This window comes from Tetrao urogallus (genome assembly GCF_951394365.1).
Source record: "Tetrao urogallus genome assembly, chromosome: 6".
In the NCBI taxonomy this organism is placed as follows: domain Eukaryota; kingdom Metazoa; phylum Chordata; class Aves; order Galliformes; family Phasianidae; genus Tetrao; species Tetrao urogallus.
The window spans coordinates 29,582,696-29,601,336 of record NC_136819.1 but is presented as its reverse complement, the minus strand read 5'-3'; the positions used below and the strand labels follow the sequence as shown (position 1 = coordinate 29,601,336).

Sequence of the window (18,641 nt, the reverse complement as noted above, 5' to 3'; positions counted from 1 at the left end):
TCCAGGAATGTTTTCAAGAACATTCTACTGAAACACTTTGGTGTATTGGCAGCAGTGACAAAGAATAACTTCATATGAGAGAGCTGCAACTGGTGCCCAATGGAAAGATTGAGGAGATTGTATTTCTTTGTGATTTTCTCTCACTTAAGATGCAAAGAAATAAATCCATTCAGAAAACAAGTAACCTGCTGAATATAAGCTACTGAAATGTTTTCGTTGTTAAAAAGAACTTTCATCATGGAGGAATCATCTCTGCTTGTGAAGATTCCCAAAGTACGTTTGATGTTCAAAGTCATCAGTCCTCAGACATCCTTTTTAACTAGCAGTCAAAATGACTCTCCTGCACTCTATCATTGAGTGACACACAGGGCAGAGGAAACTGTTAGCCTAATACCTGCCTCTCCTGCACAGAGGTTATCGGTGCGGGGAACCAGCAGCAAGCTTTACCAAACACATCCACATTCTGGCTTTCCTTCGACAGTGTTGGACAAGAGCTCCCCACCTCACAAGGCAGGGAGCAGCAAAGAAGAGTCCATAAAACCCCAAACTTGAAGACGAGTATAAGAATTTCAGAGTCCTCACATCCGGCCGGCGGTGTGCATGTCTCTCCCCCGAACCAGTGTTTGTTCAGTGCTCCCTGCAGACTGGATGTGGCCTGAAACAGGTGGGTGAAGCTCACCTCTGCCCAGTGCGGTTCCTGTTCGCCTCCACATTTAAGGCCAAGTTGTGTAGAAAGAGAAAAAGCTGCCACCACACTTGATTTCTGTTCTGCTGATGCTGTAGAGAACAGTTGAAACAAAGTTATTTATATTTCTAGAATTGCAACATACCACTTCTCTTTTCCAATAACAACTCAGTTACACTTTTCAAGAGCAGACACTTTAATCCCATCAGCATAACAAGGGGGTGCAGCAAGGGATGAGAAGAGAGAGGGAAATGATAAGTTCTCCAGAAATAATTGTAGCTCTAACATTACAAAAAGAAAAGAGCAGATCCTTTATGCATTGTGCACAAGAGGATTAAACTTTTTTTTTGCTTGTAGGATTTTGCAGAGTTTAGCCAAGTGCTGTTTTTAATCAGATTGGCTTCTGAGCCTTTCAAAAGCCCCAGCTGCATGAACAAACAACCTTTTTTTTTTTTTTTTTTTAAAAAAAAAAAAAAAAGCCCCCCTTCACCCCAAAAGTAAAAAAAAGTAAAAATATAACTGGTGATCCATCTGTAAGTGATTTGACACCGTGAAGGTCAAAGGGTTAATCTTCAATTTAAACCACACTGCTGAGACAGCAAAACTCTGATTTCATCTAGTACAAGAAAACACATTCGTGCACACACACACTCCCCCACCCTCCCCCCACCACATTTTCCTTCCCAGCATCTCCAAGATAATACTGCCCTTTTTATAGCCACTTTTGACAGTAAGCCATAAATAATCAGCCTTGGAGCCCTTTCCTACTGACTGGAGCCAATTAAACCTTAAGCAAGAACATACTTGAAAACACACAAAAAACCAAAACCAAGAGGTTATTTCAGGTCCCATTGTCAGGGAAGAAACATGGGAGTTGAGTTTCAGGGGGACACAGCACTCTATAATGCAGCTCTGGGGCAGGGACACTGTCCCTTCTTTTGTTATGTGTAATCACCTTGCAGAAGTGGCTCACATTATACCCCCACCTTCCCGCACTTTAATGACATCTCACACAAACAGGTGGGTTTCTCTTTACATTGCTCAGCCTGGGATACTATTTCACCTCAATAACCAGCTCTCCATTAGAAGTCAGGCTTTGTTTTCTCATCCAGAATTCCATATTTGTTAAGCAGGACTGATCATTTCTGGAAAACAAAACAAAGCAGTCCCGATTCCCCCCTCCCCCAATCCCCAGCAGACAAGGAATCAGAAGACTGACTTCCAACAACTTTGCTTCAGTACGCAGGAGTTCATAAAAGAGCACTGAAGCACATTATATGAACAAGATGTTTCAACTTAGATTAGCTCAACAGGGCAGAACAACGTGGTTGTAAGGCATTCTTTATGTAATCACAAATAGGGGAGAGCTGCAACTGGAGTTAGTGTACTAGAGATGAGCTCTCCAAAGCCATCCCAAATATTAAGTTATATTCATATTTAGGCACAAATAGGTCTGTGCCATTTGTATCACAGGTACGTACTGAACCGGCTTCAGAAAACCTGTGCTCATCTTGCATCTTAGCAGCGGTTTGTTCTTCGCCTCAAGACTTATCTATTTGTCTCCTGATTTTAGAAGAGTTCACACAGATCTAATCACACATTTAAACACTATCATGCTTGGTGCATGCACCACAGATGGCAACTCAAGAGCTTGTTATCACCTAATTCTAAGGAACCAGTCCAAAGGGTTCAGTCCATACAGACTGCCAAAACATGGCTAAGTTTACATAAAAAAGGTCTTTATACACTATCCTCTAAAGCTGGGTTACAAACATCTAAATTGTCCTCAGAAATCAAGATGCTCTCTGTTTTGCTGCTTGCTTCTCAGTTTGACCAGGCTTGTCATTCCTTGTCAAACTCCAGAGACCTTTTTCACCCTCCTCCACACTTTCAAAACTGCTCAAGCACACATTTGGACCAAAATGTTCTGACGGCGTCTAGATACCATGCATTTATCAAGTTATTATGGCTTATGCTGAATGCTCCTTTAGATCTTCATGGTAACATGTCAATGAAGTAGCATGCAAGCACAAGACCTTCGTCTGCAGTTACTGCAAACACTGAACTATACTTGGAGAGTAGAGTGGACAAACATACTACAGATGCTCCAAAAGGAATTTGGTTACTTTGGCAAATTATCTCATTGGCAGACAAAAGAGAAGATAAGTGTATTACAGGGAACTGGTAATAGAGATTCAAAATCATGATTAAAGATGCTAAACTTGAAATACATCTCAGCTGATTTGGTATCTGCAATTTCAACTACACCACCCTGTCAGGAGGACAACTATGTGGAAAAATCCTGCTATTTAATGTCCCAGTTCACATAGGAGACTGCTTTTCACAAACCACAGCAGATTTCTGAATATTCTGTCTCCTGCAGTTTTAAATGGCATCTCAGAAAAAACAACTGTTATTTGCTATGATAGGTAAAGAAGGGAAAAACAGAAGAAGGACAGAGCTTCTCCTCCTGTTTTTTGTTAGATCTCTATTTTCAGAATACTTACAGATCTGCAGGACAGCAAATGGGATGTGGTATCACAAGCACTAATTCTAACATTAAAAAGTAATTCTGAAGTTAAAAAGCACTAATGCTAAAATGCTAAACTTTTCAAAACTTCACACTCTACTGTGTTAATTTCACTGCCTACTTGAGCTACTTTTTTGGTAAAGCATTTTCTTCTTTCTCCAGTTTAAAGTGTTTCTCATTATTTGCAGGAGACACTCATTGAGATTTTCATACAAAGAAGAACTCAGTAAGAACCATTTCGACCTGCTTCCCCCTGCTTACAAAAACTAAGATCTCAAACAACTTTATGAAGGATATTGGCATCATTCATTCTGTTTTGAAGTGAAAAAAACTGAGCATGAGACAACTCACTGCCTACAACCTTCCAGCAGGCCAAGGACAACTTTCTAGGTTTTATGCTTTGACCACAGGCCTTCTGGGTCCATATTTAGCCAGCATTTCCTTCCATGAAGTCGTAGCTCACACACACTTTCACTGGCTTGCAGACTGAAGTGGTCTGCTTGCATTGTCCTCACTCGCGTTGCTACTGGAAAAGGAAACAGAGCAGGAAAATGATCAAGGCCAGAACTGATCTGTCAAAAAAAGCTACTTTTACTATTGATCAGGCCATCCTAACTCATCTGATCCACGCCATCACATAGTCAAATTGCTGCTTGTGCCAGCACAACGGCAAGGTGGCCTCAGGAGAAGAGCAAGATGGACTGCTTCCATCAGGGGCAAGCCTAGCTAACAGGGCTTTCATAATTATGGTTTCACTTCAGGGCTGATCTACTCTCTGTGGCACCAACTCAGTGTGGGATAAGAGCCACAGAATGGAAATGGTAGTTTGCAACAGAGATAGATAAACCAATTTATGGAAAGAACTTCTGAGCCTAAAAAAAGTACTTTTCACAAGTTTCAGGAGCTTTTCCCTAGAAATGCCTTTGCCAAAACCAAAATACTCAAATATCTCAGAACTGGTGGTTTTCCCTTTGGTGGGGTTTTTGGGGAGACAAGTTTATAGATTTGTTTTTGGTGTTTGTGGTATAACTCAGCTGCCAGGAAGGGCAGAAAAACCAGGAGAATTACTCCATGAATTCTGCATCTAATTTTTTTCAGATGTGGTATGTTTCAAGTAAATAAGTAAATCCTTACAGTCTCCTCAGACTCAGGACCATTGCAGTGCAAGACAATATTTTTCCTAAATTTTTTCCTAAACCTAGCTACAGTGATTTAACCCTCATCAGATCATTGCAACACTCAGACTCACTGCTACAACACAGTATCAGAGATGAACACTTTGCTACTCGCATACAGCAGAAGCACAACAAACATTTTGAACTTTCTTCCCTCAGACCAAAAGAAGCTCTTTCTGCCCTCTACATTAACCAAGACTAGAGTTGTGAAAACAGTAAGTCAACACAAAGTTGGAAACACATAAAAACATTTCCTATTGCAGCTGCTTTTTAAAGGGATATCCTTAAGAGACTGTCTGTCTGAGATGTTAGCATGAATGCTTCAATGAGTCACAAGGAAAGAGCATTTTACAGGAAAAGTGTTCCATGCAGCACCAACAGCGCACTAGCAAAGCCTACACCATGAGCTGCGCTGACAAAAGCCAGAAAACTGGTAAACAAAAAAGTGACAACAATTTTCCTGGAAGCAAATTAAAGGGAGACACAACTGACCTGACATTTATTCCCTCCTCAGAGTTAATACTCCTAATATGTTTTATGCCATCAGTATACAGACATCCATCTGTCAAACAGCACTCCAGATATCAAAAGTTTTTTACTCCTTCCAAGCCCTTGAACATGGTGCTCAAAGGAAAATCAGTACAGGTAATACAACTTAAAGAAAACTTTGTCCCTCTGCCAGCTCCTTGAGTCCTTGGGCATAAACGTTTAAAAGATTAACTCTATTATTTTTTACCATCTGACAAAAGAGCCATTACTATCCTTGAAAAATAAAGAATATGTTCATCGTATATGCACATACTATATGTGGATATAGCACACTTCTATCACGTATAAAGAACTGTGCACCTGCCTGCCCTCCTCAGCTTATGGGCAACTTTTGACTTTACTTCACAGTTTAGAGATCGTTAAGGGTCAAATTTTATTCCTATCTTAACTGGAAGGATTAAAATACTAACATAAATAGCAATATTTTACCAAAAGAATACTGGCATATATGCACATAAAAACATCATTCTTTCTTTAATGACTAATACAAGTACCAGCAGTAAGTTGTTGAGTTTTTATTTATTCACTGAAAACAAGAATACTTGCACACCGGGAACAGCTGCTGACTCATCTCTGAGGGCTGTTTTGGCTGCCAGGTGGCTGGAGGCACATTGTGCTACCACAAAATGTGCTTCAGCTCACCGAGACTAGAAAGTCACAGTCCCCACAGCAACAGAGGTTACAGAAGGTGTCCCCGCAGTTGGAGAGAGAAATGGAAATCAAGTTCAGGTCTTTCCAGCTGTGATTGCTAATGACCAAAGAATAATGCAAGTACTTAAAAAAAAAAAGACAGTAACAGAGAACAGAAAGAAGAGCATGGCAGCACAGAGGGAGAACAGGGAATGTCCTGACTCGCATAGCCCGTGGCTCTGCTGAACGGGGCAATATTTGAAGCTGAGGGGGGCATTCTCCTGAGCAAGGCTCCCTCAGCCAGAGTTCCAGCAGACTTTGCAAAGCAAGACAAGCAATGTGTGTGCTTCTGTAGAGAAAGGGTTCTCCTCCTTGCACAAGAGCAGGAAAACATGGCAGGGAGGGACATGGTGTGGGGCAGGAGGATCACCGAAGATGAGCGCTGGCCTGATCAGCAGGCCTCAGGCGTAGACCTGCTTTGGGTGCAGGTGAGCCCTTCCGGGACTGTCTTGTAGCTCACAAACAAGCAGGCAGCTGCTGGCCTGTGCCTTCCTCTTGGGCTGAGCCTGCAGGAAGTGGAAGCAGACAGGCGCCATGGCAACAGCCAGCTGACTGTGAGTTGGGAAGGGCAGCCACCGGCCAGCGCGTTCCCAGGCCCACAGCACCAGCCCAGGGCACGGAGAGTTATTTTCCACCACAGAGGCGGGAAGGAGAAGGTAAATAAGGGTCCTGTATTTCCACAGGCTGCACCTGGTGCTGCCTTGCCCTCAGAGCTGTGCCTGGGCAGGGCTTGCTCCCCACCATTCTGGGATCCAAGGTGTGGCACGGATATCCAGGCCACCCCTCCACTGGTGTGCAGGCTGAGCCCAGGAGCAGAGCACCTGGCAGCCAGGCAGTGGAAACAGATCTGTTTTCTTAGCATTTAAACTCCCTTTGAGACACTGTGCAGTGCACGGGAAACACCCCCTAGTGATTACAGCGCACCTCAGGCTTCCAGCAAAGCAAAGCTCTGGAAGTTTTGCAGGACAACAGTCCAGCGGGATGAGCGCAGCGGCAGTGCTGCCCCGCGCCAGGGGGAGCAGGGGGCAGGCAGGTGCAGAGCCGCAGCCTGCGGGCACAGCCGCCTCTCGTCAGCAGCTCGGATGACTCACAGGCTAAATTTAGAGAGCGATATAAACACGGCAGCCGCAGCACAAATACTGCTAGGCAGATCCATTCTCACGCACTGCGCCCTCGCCTCCTCTCTCGCTAGGGTCAGCACAGCCATCAGGGGGTCGCTGCTGCTCCGGGGCCTCTTGGAGATAGCTGCAGCTCTCCATCGCCAGCCTCGGGTAACAGGTTACATCATAAAGACTAATTTGGGGTAACAGAAGTTGCCTCACTGCTTTATTTTTAGATTGCTATTCTTTTGGCTGTGGCGTTGTCCTCAGAAAGATTACTCTGCCACTGGCAATGGTAGCTACCAAGAAAAAAAAAGACAGCAAAACAAAACAGACTATAAAAGGCTAGTGGGACATTCCCCTTCAGTGGCTTGAAACAAAGGACAACTCTGCAGTTGGACCCTCACTTCCCCATCTTTCTACCATAAAATTTAATTGTGTAAAATGCAAACATGCACACTCCTACCATAAATAATCACTGCAAGCATCTCATCATCCCCCTAAGAAACAACAGTATCTTAATAAGATCAACCAATCTACGCAATTCGACTGCAGGCCCAATCGCCAGGCTCCCATCTGTGATCACTGCATGATCTCAGACAAGTTTTAACCTGTGTTTTCTACTCTCTCACACTAACAAATAAGTGCAATACTAAGTGCAACTGTTCCTAAATTGAAAAATGATTTCTCAGCTGTTGCACTGTTATGAATAGAAAGAACATTATCACTGCCACAGGTCACACGGCACTGTGAGAGTTGAAGAAATGCAGCACATCCTGCAAAAAACCACTGCAATTTCACAGAACAAGAAGCACCGTACACTACTTAAACCACACAAAAATGCATCAGGCGATGCTAGAAATACTGTAGAATAGCTCACTGTATATCACTTGTACTGTCCCCAAAAATACTTTGCATTTTTTAATGGAGGGCAATTGTGATATTTTGAGACTGTAGCTCTAGTGCCAGAAAGTACCCCAGGTGAAGGAGGGATTCCCAGCAGCCTGTTATGCAGTCCTCACTTCTTTCCTGTCACCAGGCTCCCTTATCCTCTGTCCAGTTCCTCTACTAGAAGCAGGCAAGAAGTTTTGCTTTTTTAACATTATCCACTTTTTCAAGCAGGAGAAAAACAAAACCAAACATAATATACTTAAATCTTTTGTCAGATGAAAGTGTAGAGAAAAAAAGAATAGATTATGCTGACACCAAAGTTTTGTTTCTTTATAAAATTAATGTGTAACAGTTGCATGCAACTGCTGCATTGAGTTCATGCAGCTTAGTCTCCAAGAGCAGCCTTGTGTGGCTGCCTGAGGAAAAGCAGAAGGCAAGTACATGCAATAGCTCCCCCTAATACTCTTTCAGCATCTAACTATTTTGAGCTTACGACTTCCTGAGTCAGATCTGGTTTCTGTTTACCTAGTGACCCTTTCAGTAGCCATAAACTTGTTCCAGTTACCCCTGAACCCAGGTAAAGCACTGGGATGCAGTCTTTTTTTGACAAGGAGTCCAAGAGCTATCTATTGCACAAAAAACCCTACCTAATTTACTTTGAGCTGTCTCTTTGACTTGATTTTACCATGTTCTTGTACTTGGAGTATCAAGTTTATCTGCAACTTCATGTCACTTCTGATTTCAGATTAATATTGCTGCTTTGTCTTGTATATTTCTTAGGCTTATCAGTCCTAGCCCATTTTCTTTTCTCATAGAGAGATTTTAATATCTTTCTTTGCCTTTCAACCCTTTGCAGTTCTGCTGTTTCATTTTTAGAAGAAAGTAAATCAGAACTATATGCAAAATTCAAAATATAGGAGAAACATGGATCTATACAGCGGCATAATTGTGTTCTTGCTCCTCATTTTCATTCTCAGTGCAACAAAGTATTTTATTTCAAGACAGAACTAAAAGGGTCAAGCAAGTTTCTGTTAACCTGAGGTCAAATAATCAGCTTCACAGGCAGCAGGATTTAGGAAGCATCAGAACAGGTGCTAGGCAACAGGTTGCCATGTCATTTGTATGTGTAAGGGAAGGTGCATTTCCACGCTCATCTCTTTTTTACCGTTTTGGCAAATGATATTGAAGAAATCTAATAAAATCAGGCCAAAAAAAAATCTGCCTCCACTTCCCCATATCAAGATCCTGATTCCATCAATTGCATGAACTCCTCTCCCAGCATACTCCTTTCCTCAGACTTACTATTCCAGTTGTATAGCTTTGCCTCTCAATTTTATCCATTTCATATTCTGCCTCTCTCCCGTCCTCTACACTGGGCTCACCCACTTCCAGAATTCTTAGCCTGGTAATCTCCCATGCTGTGCTCCTGCACACTTGACCAGACACTCAAGCCCTGCACCAACGTGAATCCCACAGTCAGCAAAGCTGAACTGAAGACCACTGCTTTGTACAGCAGCAGCAGAGATCAGCCCACAGTAGCCAGAAGCAGAGATCTTGAGATGTACAAACCAATCCAGGAAATAAATGAAAGCACTTACCCCAAGCCTCAGAGAGACTGCAGGTACAAGTAAGGAGTTGGTGCTACAGGCTCGGCTGCAGGCCAGTTTTGGAATTTCTACATTATTTAAAGTCTTTTCTGACTTTTTTAAAAATGTAAAGTCATGTAAAGGTGAACTTACAAAAAAAAAAACCAAACCCAGTTAAAAATTTAAGTTAAAAATTCCCTGAATGTCCCCAGTAAACTATGAGAGAAAAATGGAGAAAGCCTGCTGAAGTAGTTCTGGATAACAATTGCACAGGTAGTGCTGTGTACCCATTATGCTGAACTAAGAAGCTTCTGACAAGATACCCAGGCTCCCTTTTGCGTAAGCAAAGGTGTCTCAGGAGGCCTCAACAATTCTCATGAGACACAGAGGGGAAAAAATATGCAAAAATGTAACAAGTTTCACTTTCAAAGGAAAACAACATTTCCTCCCATACATTTTCAGTATCATTAAATTGAGACAACTGGTACAAGTCTGGTAGCATGTCCACAATTGAGGGATACAGGCATCCAGACTCCACATATTGCTTGGGCCCACTGCACAGCGACAGCAAGAGTTATCTGCTGAATCAAGTTGGGAACTCTCAGAAGCAAAATTTTCTATAGCTAAATTCATGGGAGGTTTTTTGAGCGTGGTCAGCATATCTTAATCAACTGCAGGACTCCTAATGTGCTGGAAAGGGGCTTTGTTGTTGTTTGTAATGCACTTATTTACTCAAGAAAGCTCAGCTCTGATTCAGCATCTGGTTCTCATTGAGGGTCAGCTTTTTTTAAACCAAGCTTTCCAGATGGGTTGACTGAAGCACAACGAGGTCAAGAGACTTGTCTGAGGTCATACAGCGAGTCAGTGGCTCTGCTTGGACTGGAGCCCAGAACGGTTCAAGGCTACTACTCCTTGACTCTTAAAGACACAACTTCATTCCCCCATGAAGTGATCGCTACGAAGAAGACACGGTCCCCTCAAAAAAACAGTCCCCTCAAAGCTGCAGCTTGATGTGATAGTTATTTGTTAAAACCTGTAGTGTTCAATGTCTGAATGGATACAGGTCAAACTAGAGGGATGTAATACTGATATACAGTGTCATCCGCCTCAGTCTTACATAATATACATTCTCCTATAGGGCAGCTCTGCACTGCTGCTGCAGTCCGTAGTTTTCTACTCACATTCCACCCAGCAGCGGAGCAGATCATTAAATTTACTGTCAGGCAAAGCTGAAACCTCTCCTCAAAGCAAGAGAGGTCAATTGAACTCAAGACCTGTGGAAGAGCCTGAGCACTTGTTGCTATGGACAAGGAAGCCTGGCACAGGCAACACATCCCTGCTGACTGACCAATAGGGACTCTAAGCCCAGCTCTGCTCCTCATAACCACCAAATGCACCCTTCAATCTATGCCACAGGCTGGACAACAGTCAGCAACTCAGACAGAAGGCACACAGATCCCACAGCAAATGCATGCTTGCTCCAAATGAAGAGGAATGCAACTGCAGTTTGATTCTCCCATAAAAAGCATGACTCAGCTCTGCACTGTTTTCAAAGGGGCAGAGCAAGAAATGTGGAATGGAGGAAACACTGCCAGAGGCTACACAGTCTCAGACAGGTAAGGGCTACCTCTAAAGAGCTTTAGAAAACATAGATGGTCTTGCATGTCATTCTAAAGAGCCCTTCTGAAACTGGATTAACCTCTAGCAGGGCTCTGATGCTCACAAACATTGAGCTTTGCTCAAGTCTTTCCTATAATAAATTCAGCACCTTAAAAAGATTAAAGCCACAGAGTGCTAGGGAATGTTGTGTTACTGCTCTAGCACTGTTCTAAGGATTAAAAAGTCAGGTTTTAAACCACTGTATTCTGTTTAATACATTATTAGCAAATAAAACCCTGAAAATGGTGTACATGCCAAAAGCAAGCATAGGTGCAGCCAACTTTCTTATTCTTACAAGATGCATACCCAAAAATCTTTTGCATAGCCAAGAACCACAAAACAAACACCACACAGCCAGCGAGCACAGGGAAGAGATAACAGTGATTCTCTAGGGCTCCCAGTGTGGGATGGGGTTAGATTGTGCATGCAGATGAGTCCAATGACAACTCAGTGACATCAACCTCAGCAGCAATTGCCTGTTCAGCTTCCTCTCACAGCCAGAGAACAACCAGCAGTCCTCGTGTCAACACAGCCCTGCTGCTGCAGGAGCAAAATGAGAGCCATACCTGAAATGCTGGATTGTCTCACAGAACTAAAGAGCCAAGTGAGGGCAAATCTTGAGCTGGCCACGTGACTTACTCCAACACTGAAAGTCTTTCCTAACTCCTGCTGAATGAGAGCATACCTTTTCTTTTCACAAGTTCACAGATAAGATGTTTTGTAGTCTCCAAGAAGAGGCACAGCTTGTTGAAAACCAGACTTGCTCTCTCTCAGGACTTCACAAGACCACACTGGTGTGACTAACCTTGTGGTTTTCTAAATCTGATTCTTTAGATCTGATCTGATCCAATCTGATCTGATTCTTTGGGATCTGATCACTTTGGAAAGTTGGTTTTGACCAGCTGTTGGAGACAAGTTGGAATGGGGCATCCAAATCTGTGTTCAGTTTTACAGCAAGCTAGATGACAGCCTGGTTTTCTGTGTCTCAGACTGCCCCACAGCACACTGTAAGCCACTCCATGCCTCTCCAGAGGCAGACTGCTCGCTTCTTCAGTGCCAGGCTGGAAAAAGTCACTGCACACAGGACACAGGGGCTGCATGCAAACCAAAACCAAAAGCCATAGGAAATCCTCCATGCAGGACTTGGAGGGGACTGGACATTTCAACAAAAAACTCCATGGAGAACAGCGCCTCAGACACTAGAATGTGGTTCAGTACTTAGTTTCCCTGACAAACATGAAAGAATCCCCCAAGCAGATGCAAATGCCAAGGCCTATCCCAGGGTCGGGCTGTGGAGAACCACTGGCTGAACTATTCCATCCTCGGCTACGTTTCTGGATTTCTTCGGTTTTGTTTTCAAATGTAAATGGCTGAACAGCTCCCCCCCTTTACAACTTGCTGCTCTTCCAGTCCAAACAAAGGCAGCAGAGCTCCTCCTCCGCTGGCTGCAGGATTGGGTAGTGCAGGCGGACGCCTTTGTTTACTAACTCTCCCACATGCTTGGCCAGCACGCACTGGGCTGGCCGGGCAGCCCTCGCCGCAGCGCTGCGTGCAGCGCAGGAGGCTGGCAGCTACCCGCAGCCCAAGAGCAGCAAAAGCCAGACCAGGGGCAGCTTCACAGGGCCGCTTTGGATGGGCATTCTTGGATGCGTTTCCAAGGCATAGATATGAGGTAGGTTCGCTCCCCGAGATGCAAGGGGTCAAGTTACAACCAGTTCCACCACTTCACTCCAGGGCTCCTCCGCTCTGGAGACATTAGCCTTCCCTTCACGGAGACAATCTGGCTGTGGATAGCTATTGTGATGAAAAGGTGGCGCTGGGGAAAACCCCGTTTCAACCAACACCACATGCTAAAAAGCTTGTGGTTGCTCATCGTTTTCTGTAATTTGCAAAATGACATTCATAGCCCAATCCACCTTTCTACAGGTTAATCTTCCTGTTACAGCTTTAACCTTCCTTTAAGAACAGTCCTGTTTCTCCTTTCTTATCACAGAGACAACTAAAACTTTGCCCTGCCACAAGCCACGTCCTCTGATCAGGGCAGAGCTCCTCACTTACCTTTGAGAAGAATTACAACGGACTCCAAGTTAACAACACCAACACATTTGGAATGAGATAAGCTTCTTGTCACTCTATGAAGTCAGCAAGTGTCAACTTCTTCATATGCGCATTTGGATACACACTGTAACACCTTGCTGGACTTGCATACAAGTAGGGAAGTGCTGCCAAACTCTGGTCACCAAACTCAGCACAGTTGGAACTTCTATTTACCATTCAGTACAGAAGGGAGGGAGAACGGAGAAAGAATCTAGATTTTTAAGGGACTTTGCTTTTATTTTCTTTCTTTAAAAAACAGCAGAGCTCTTTTTTTTTTTTTCTTTTTTTTTCTTTTTTTTCTTTTTTTTTTTTCTTTTTAAAGCAAAGTAAAACAAGATTCTGTTTTTCAGACCTGATGGCATTTTACAGCTGTCTTTTGTTGTGAGGAAGTTGGTCACAAGTCTGAGATACTAGCTAGGACTGTCTCACAGAGGAGTTGCTATCAAGTCTAGCATGATCATAATACACTCTAATATTTGAGACAGCTATCCCTAGACAACAAAAGTGCCAAAACAGACTCTAGGCTTGCTGTCATCTCCAAGATGAGGAACTTACACAAGTCACAGCCAACCAACTGTATCACAGAAAACATGATGCTGGTGGTAAGGATAGCAGAGAAGAAAAGCAAAATGCTAGGGAAAGCATCCGTGACCCTTTTGCTGATGAACCAGGAGAGCTGGAATAGCAGACAACAGCAGCTACCTTCCCAGTCAATAAGTGCAGTTCTATACATGCTCTTCCTTCTACCTATCAATCTTTCAAAGAGAGCCATCAATCTAGCATGAGCAAAATACATAAGTATACCATGCTGTTTTGTCACTGCTAGCAGCCTATGGCTGCCTTAGGCCACAGCTTGCTTAGCCAAAGCCTGGAGCCAGTCTTCTGGAGCACCACTCTCAGATAAGAAATACCCCACCTTCCCCTGAGGAAACACCCTACCCGCTGTATGTGGAGCCGGTGGAACTGGTCTGCAATGCACTGCAACTTCCGTGCAATCTGCACCTCAGTACGCGCCTCCCGCTGACCTTCCTGAGGCTCTTCTTGGAGATTTGGATCCAATGCAAAGCCAACTGGGGGGACATGTAAGCGGTAACCAGCATTCCCTACAAAACAGAGACCAGAAGAGTCATTCTTCTAGCACAAAGAATAGTTCTTTTATTCAGTATTACACTTCAGGCATACAGAAAGAGTTGCACATAATCCTATTTTTTTTTTTTAAACTCATTTTAAAGTCCAGTTTCTGAAGCCAAACAATGTCTGCATATACCATAAGCATGCAGTACAAATTTAATTTGCTCAGCTTTTAATTAGATTTATAACAATTAAGCATAACACTGTGTTATCAGTGTTATCAAATGACTGGTAGGATCTTCCATGTGGCTCTTTTTGCTTGTTTATGGTTCAGACAAGTGCAGAGGTATTCTTTTTTCTTTAATGACAATTTTACATTTCTTCCAACATCTTTGCCTTAAGTTGTCCCCCTTTAAGGGTTACTGTATGTTTTCCTTCAGATTTTTCTCAGTTGTTTTCTCTAGTGTTCAGTGGGACTGATTTGAATTAAAGCTGGATTGGATACACAGTACTGAGTGGTGCCCCATCAGCTATCAGTAAAGTGCTACTTATTCAACAAGTTTAATTCCAGTAAAGAGCTTGAAGTCTGTACCATTAAGTGGGAATTTTTGCATTTTCTTCTCTTCATTGCAAACCTTAAGGAGTCTTTCTTATGTGGATGAGTAGCACAAGAGGTATAAAAAAAAAAAAGTAAGTAATTGGTAGGATATGACAGATGGTGAACATTTTAATGCCTGGCAGCAAAATAAACTGACAGAATAAAGTGCAAAAGAAAAAAAGTGGAAGTATCAAGTACAGCAGAAGCAATCAGCAAGTGCCTAGTTCTTGCAGTGACAAGCAAGGGTAAGAAAATACAAGTTGCCACTCTTTAGGGAATAGGACAAAAGCAAAATAATTTAAGTCTTTTAATTTAAAGCTCTAATGAAAGAAATTGCCTGGCTGGGGAAGTGCTGAAGGGACAGTTTCCTTGCTGAAAAGCTGGTGACATTGGAGTGCTCTTACCATAGAAGAGTCTCCGGGGCTCTTCAGTGACTCCACAAGGCAACATAACATCCTGACTGGAAGAGGACGGGCTGAGTGTTTGAGTTGCCTTGTCCTGCTGCTCAGGATGCCTGACACCGGGACCACAGCAGTGTGTGAGGGGAAATAGTTGAAACCTCCCCAGAAGGCAGCTGTAGGACTGGTTCTGTGTGAAAATGCCAGTTGCAGTCATCTCACCAGGCTGACCTGCAAGTCCAAAGTCATCAGAGTGAAACACGTCATCGTCCAGCCCATCCAGGCTAGAATAGTCCTCTTCCAGGTAGCTGGGGCGATCCATTGCTCCTGCAATAAAGAGACATTTGAGGAAACAGCTAAGACACAAGAATCACATCCAGGAGACAATGCCTTCTGCTCCGACAGTAAAACACAGCTCTTGCTTCCACATCTGCTTCCCCCTCCCTCCCAGTGCAGTCCATCTGGGTGGGCATGAGAGGTGAGAGACTCAGTGGTAAAGACTGGGGCTTTGCAGAAAGTCTCTGTGTGGTTGGCCAGAGAGAGCCAAATTTCACATGTCTGAGATTCCACCCAGGGCTCCAATCCCACAGCTGGTCACAGGGCAGGAGCCAACCCCCAACTTCAGCACATAGAAGCTGAAGACACTGGTTGTAAAAACAACCCCAATCCCTCAAACAGTCTTGTGCCAGTCAGCTTCTTTGGGGTTTGCTCTGCTTTGGCATGCTCTACTTGAACTGTATGTTTGGCCCCATTCACTTTTTCCCCCATCTGCTGAAGTAGAGTTCATAATCACAAGGATGCCAAGTTTTTAAGAAACCCCGGTGGCTGCAAAGCTCACAAGATCTGGCAAAGCTGTTCCTGTGAAGTTCACAGCTTCTCCCAGTATAAATCAACCTTCCCTTCAGCTTCCCACTTCTTCCCTTGGCTTAACTCAAGACATGTCCCAAACTTGGCAACACAGCCACTTCACTACCCCTCTTACCCTCAAGCCTACATGCACTGTCAGTGTGTCATTTTGCCCTACTACTAAAGAAAAGAAAGAAAACAAACAAACAAACAACAACAACAAAAAAACACATTTGCCAGTGTCAGGCTTTAAAGCAGGACTTCTGTAATCACCATAGCAAATGCTCCTGAGCTCTGCTGCAGCACAAAATGGGACAAAGATGGTGGAAGAAAGAACTCAAACCCTAAATCACTGTTCCAGAGCTCTTTGCAAACATACAGTAATTAGAAGCAGATTTTCCAGAAAGCCACAAGTCCCTTTACTGTTACCTGTGCATCTAACCCCATTGGAAGACAGTCTCCTAAGAGATCCATCTCCAGGATTTCCACCCAGTTCCAAACAAGGCAGTGAAATTCAACTCTTCATGTCTCTTCCTTTGCTCTGGTTTGCGAAGCATTTAACAGAACGGAAGACTAGCAAGAGGAATTTCAAGCCTGAAGGAGACATTAATAATAATTTTATAAGAATGTGTTCAGTGCTCCCCTTGGATCTCCCATCTCCCCCCAGGTGAGCTGCACTGACACACCAGTGTGTGAGAAGAGACAAAGGGCCTGACCAGGGCATGAGCTGTGTGCACAGGGCCTCAGCTGATGGGCATATATTTGGGTTACTGCACCCCAGCAGCTCACATGGCCCTCCACCAGTGCCAAAGGAAGCTTGCAGAATGGACGGCAGCACCATGGATGGATGACAGCCACGCTGCCTTCGTGTAACATTCACAGCAACCTCATCAACAGCTTAAGGGCAGAGCACCAAAGGGAGTCACAGGTCCTGAGACGGCGGCACAGATCTTCTGCCAGCTCTGCCATGGGAGCACATCTCCTGACAGAGAGGCAAAAATGACCGCGTATTTCATCTTCACAGCAAGGTTTGCCAAGTGTAATCCGTCATGGCCCCACTGGGACACACGCGATCATCACAATAAAGTGCAACAAAGGCACAAAAGGAGGTTACAAAGAGCAAGGTTTACTGGTCCTCCCACAGCTGAGGAAGACTTCAGATCACTTCGGAAATGCTGCAGACAGAGCGCCAAAGCAGCGTAGAGGACAACTTACCCTAGAGCTCACTTCAGTTCTTCCCAAGAGCCCAGAGCACAGCTCAGCGAGCAGCGGCCGCCGAAGCCGAGAGGCACCCGGGGCAGCGGCGGACGCACCGCCCGGCCGCGCTCCCCCAGCGGCGCGTCAATGGGATTCCTCCGTGCGGCGGTCACATGCCGGCGCTGACACCGCGCGGCAGAGCCGGGGGAGGGCTCAGCACACGTGCGTGCCAGCGTCCAAAACAAAGCCGGCGGCTCTCGCTCGGGCAGCGACAGCGCCTTAACTCCTCCCTCCCCACGACACTGGAGCTCTCCCCCCCGAGCGACGATCCCGGCTCCGGCGGCCGGGGCTCCCCACGGCACCCCGCAGCCCGAGGGGCTCCGAGCCGCCCCAGTCTCCCTCGGTCCCGCGCCCCTCCCCAGTCCCACTCACGCCGCTATCCTACAAGGAAGCGAGCCCCGGGCGGCCGAGAATCGCGCGCGGTGCCCACGCAGGGGCAACGGGGCGCGATCGGCAGCCCCGGGCGCACACGCACGTAACCCGCCGCACCCGCTTTGCCTTGCACCGCCCGGGCTGCCCACAGGCGCACCCACACCCAGGCGGCACTGTCACGCCGGCTCCAGCGCGTTGCCGCCCGCGGGCTCGGCGGCGAGGAGGCTCCCCAGGCACTCACCGCCGAGCGGGCCGGGCCGGGCGTCCCGCGGGGACGGGGGCGCCCCAGCAGCCGAACCGTCACCGCGCCTCCCCGCCGCCAAACTGCCACCACCGCCGCCGGGCGAACCGCGAACAGCTGACGGCGGCTCCGCCCATGCCGCGCGCGCCCCGCCCCCGCCCGGCGGCCAATGGGCAGCGGGGGGGCCGAGCGGCACCCGCCGCCGCGCGCGAGGGGGCGGCCCAGGAACGTCTGAGGAGAGGGGCGGGAGAGCGGGGAGAGCCGGGCCGATGCAGGGTTGGCCTCCGGGGGCGCGGCCGGGCCCCGCGCTGCTGGAAGTGCTGCCGTTCATCTTCTGCTGTTCGGCCTCTCTAAGCGTGGGGTTGGCGTGTTCTTAGGTGAACGGCGTCACTGGACGCGCGCCCCCCGTCGTCGGGGGAGAAAACGATAATTTCAGTGGCCCCGGAGCACAGGGATAGCCTGCACGGGAGCGGGAGCACCCGTCTCGGGGAGCAGCTGGGGCCCGAGCGGGAATGACGTTGGATCCGTGGCTGGGCGAGGAGCGCCTCGCGGGGCCTGGCTGTCCTGGAGCGGTGCTGCGGAGCCGCTCTGCTGTACGGGCTCCGGGAACACCGCAGCGCTTGGGCGGGGGCCCCAGGTCGTAGCAGTGCCGCACAGCCCGGCCGGGGGAGCGCTGTGGGGAAACCCGGCGCGTTCGTCTACCTTTCTTATCATCGGTTTCTCATCGATTCATTCAAAGCGTGGGAAGGAGGCACGAGGCTGCAGAGGCAGAGCAGGGGGCTCAGCCAGCCCAGCTGCACTTGCAGTGAGGCTGTGGCATGCAGATCAGAGACAGGACAGGTTAAAAAGGAGAACACTCCACATGTAAAACTGCTTTTTCTCATGCTCTATCTGAG

General features: G+C 46.2%; 1 protein-coding gene across 2 annotated transcripts; it reads right to left on the bottom strand.

Annotated features, from left to right (window-relative positions):
* Positions 1–675: 675 nt before the first annotated feature.
* Positions 676–15,351, bottom strand: BMF (Bcl2 modifying factor; the record flags this gene model as incomplete). 2 transcript variants are annotated; one of them, XM_079536950.1, is made up of 3 exons in its annotated part: positions 676–777; positions 13,902–14,065; positions 15,036–15,351. In XM_079536950.1, the coding sequence occupies 3 exons, from the start codon at positions 15,349–15,351 to the stop codon at positions 676–678; spliced, it is 582 nt and encodes a 193-aa protein (XP_079393076.1). The 2 variants fall into 2 exon arrangements, with proteins under 2 accessions (XP_079393076.1, XP_079393077.1); XM_079536951.1 differs by having other exon boundaries at positions 15,261–15,351.
* Between the last annotated feature and the right edge of the window lie 3,290 nt (positions 15,352–18,641).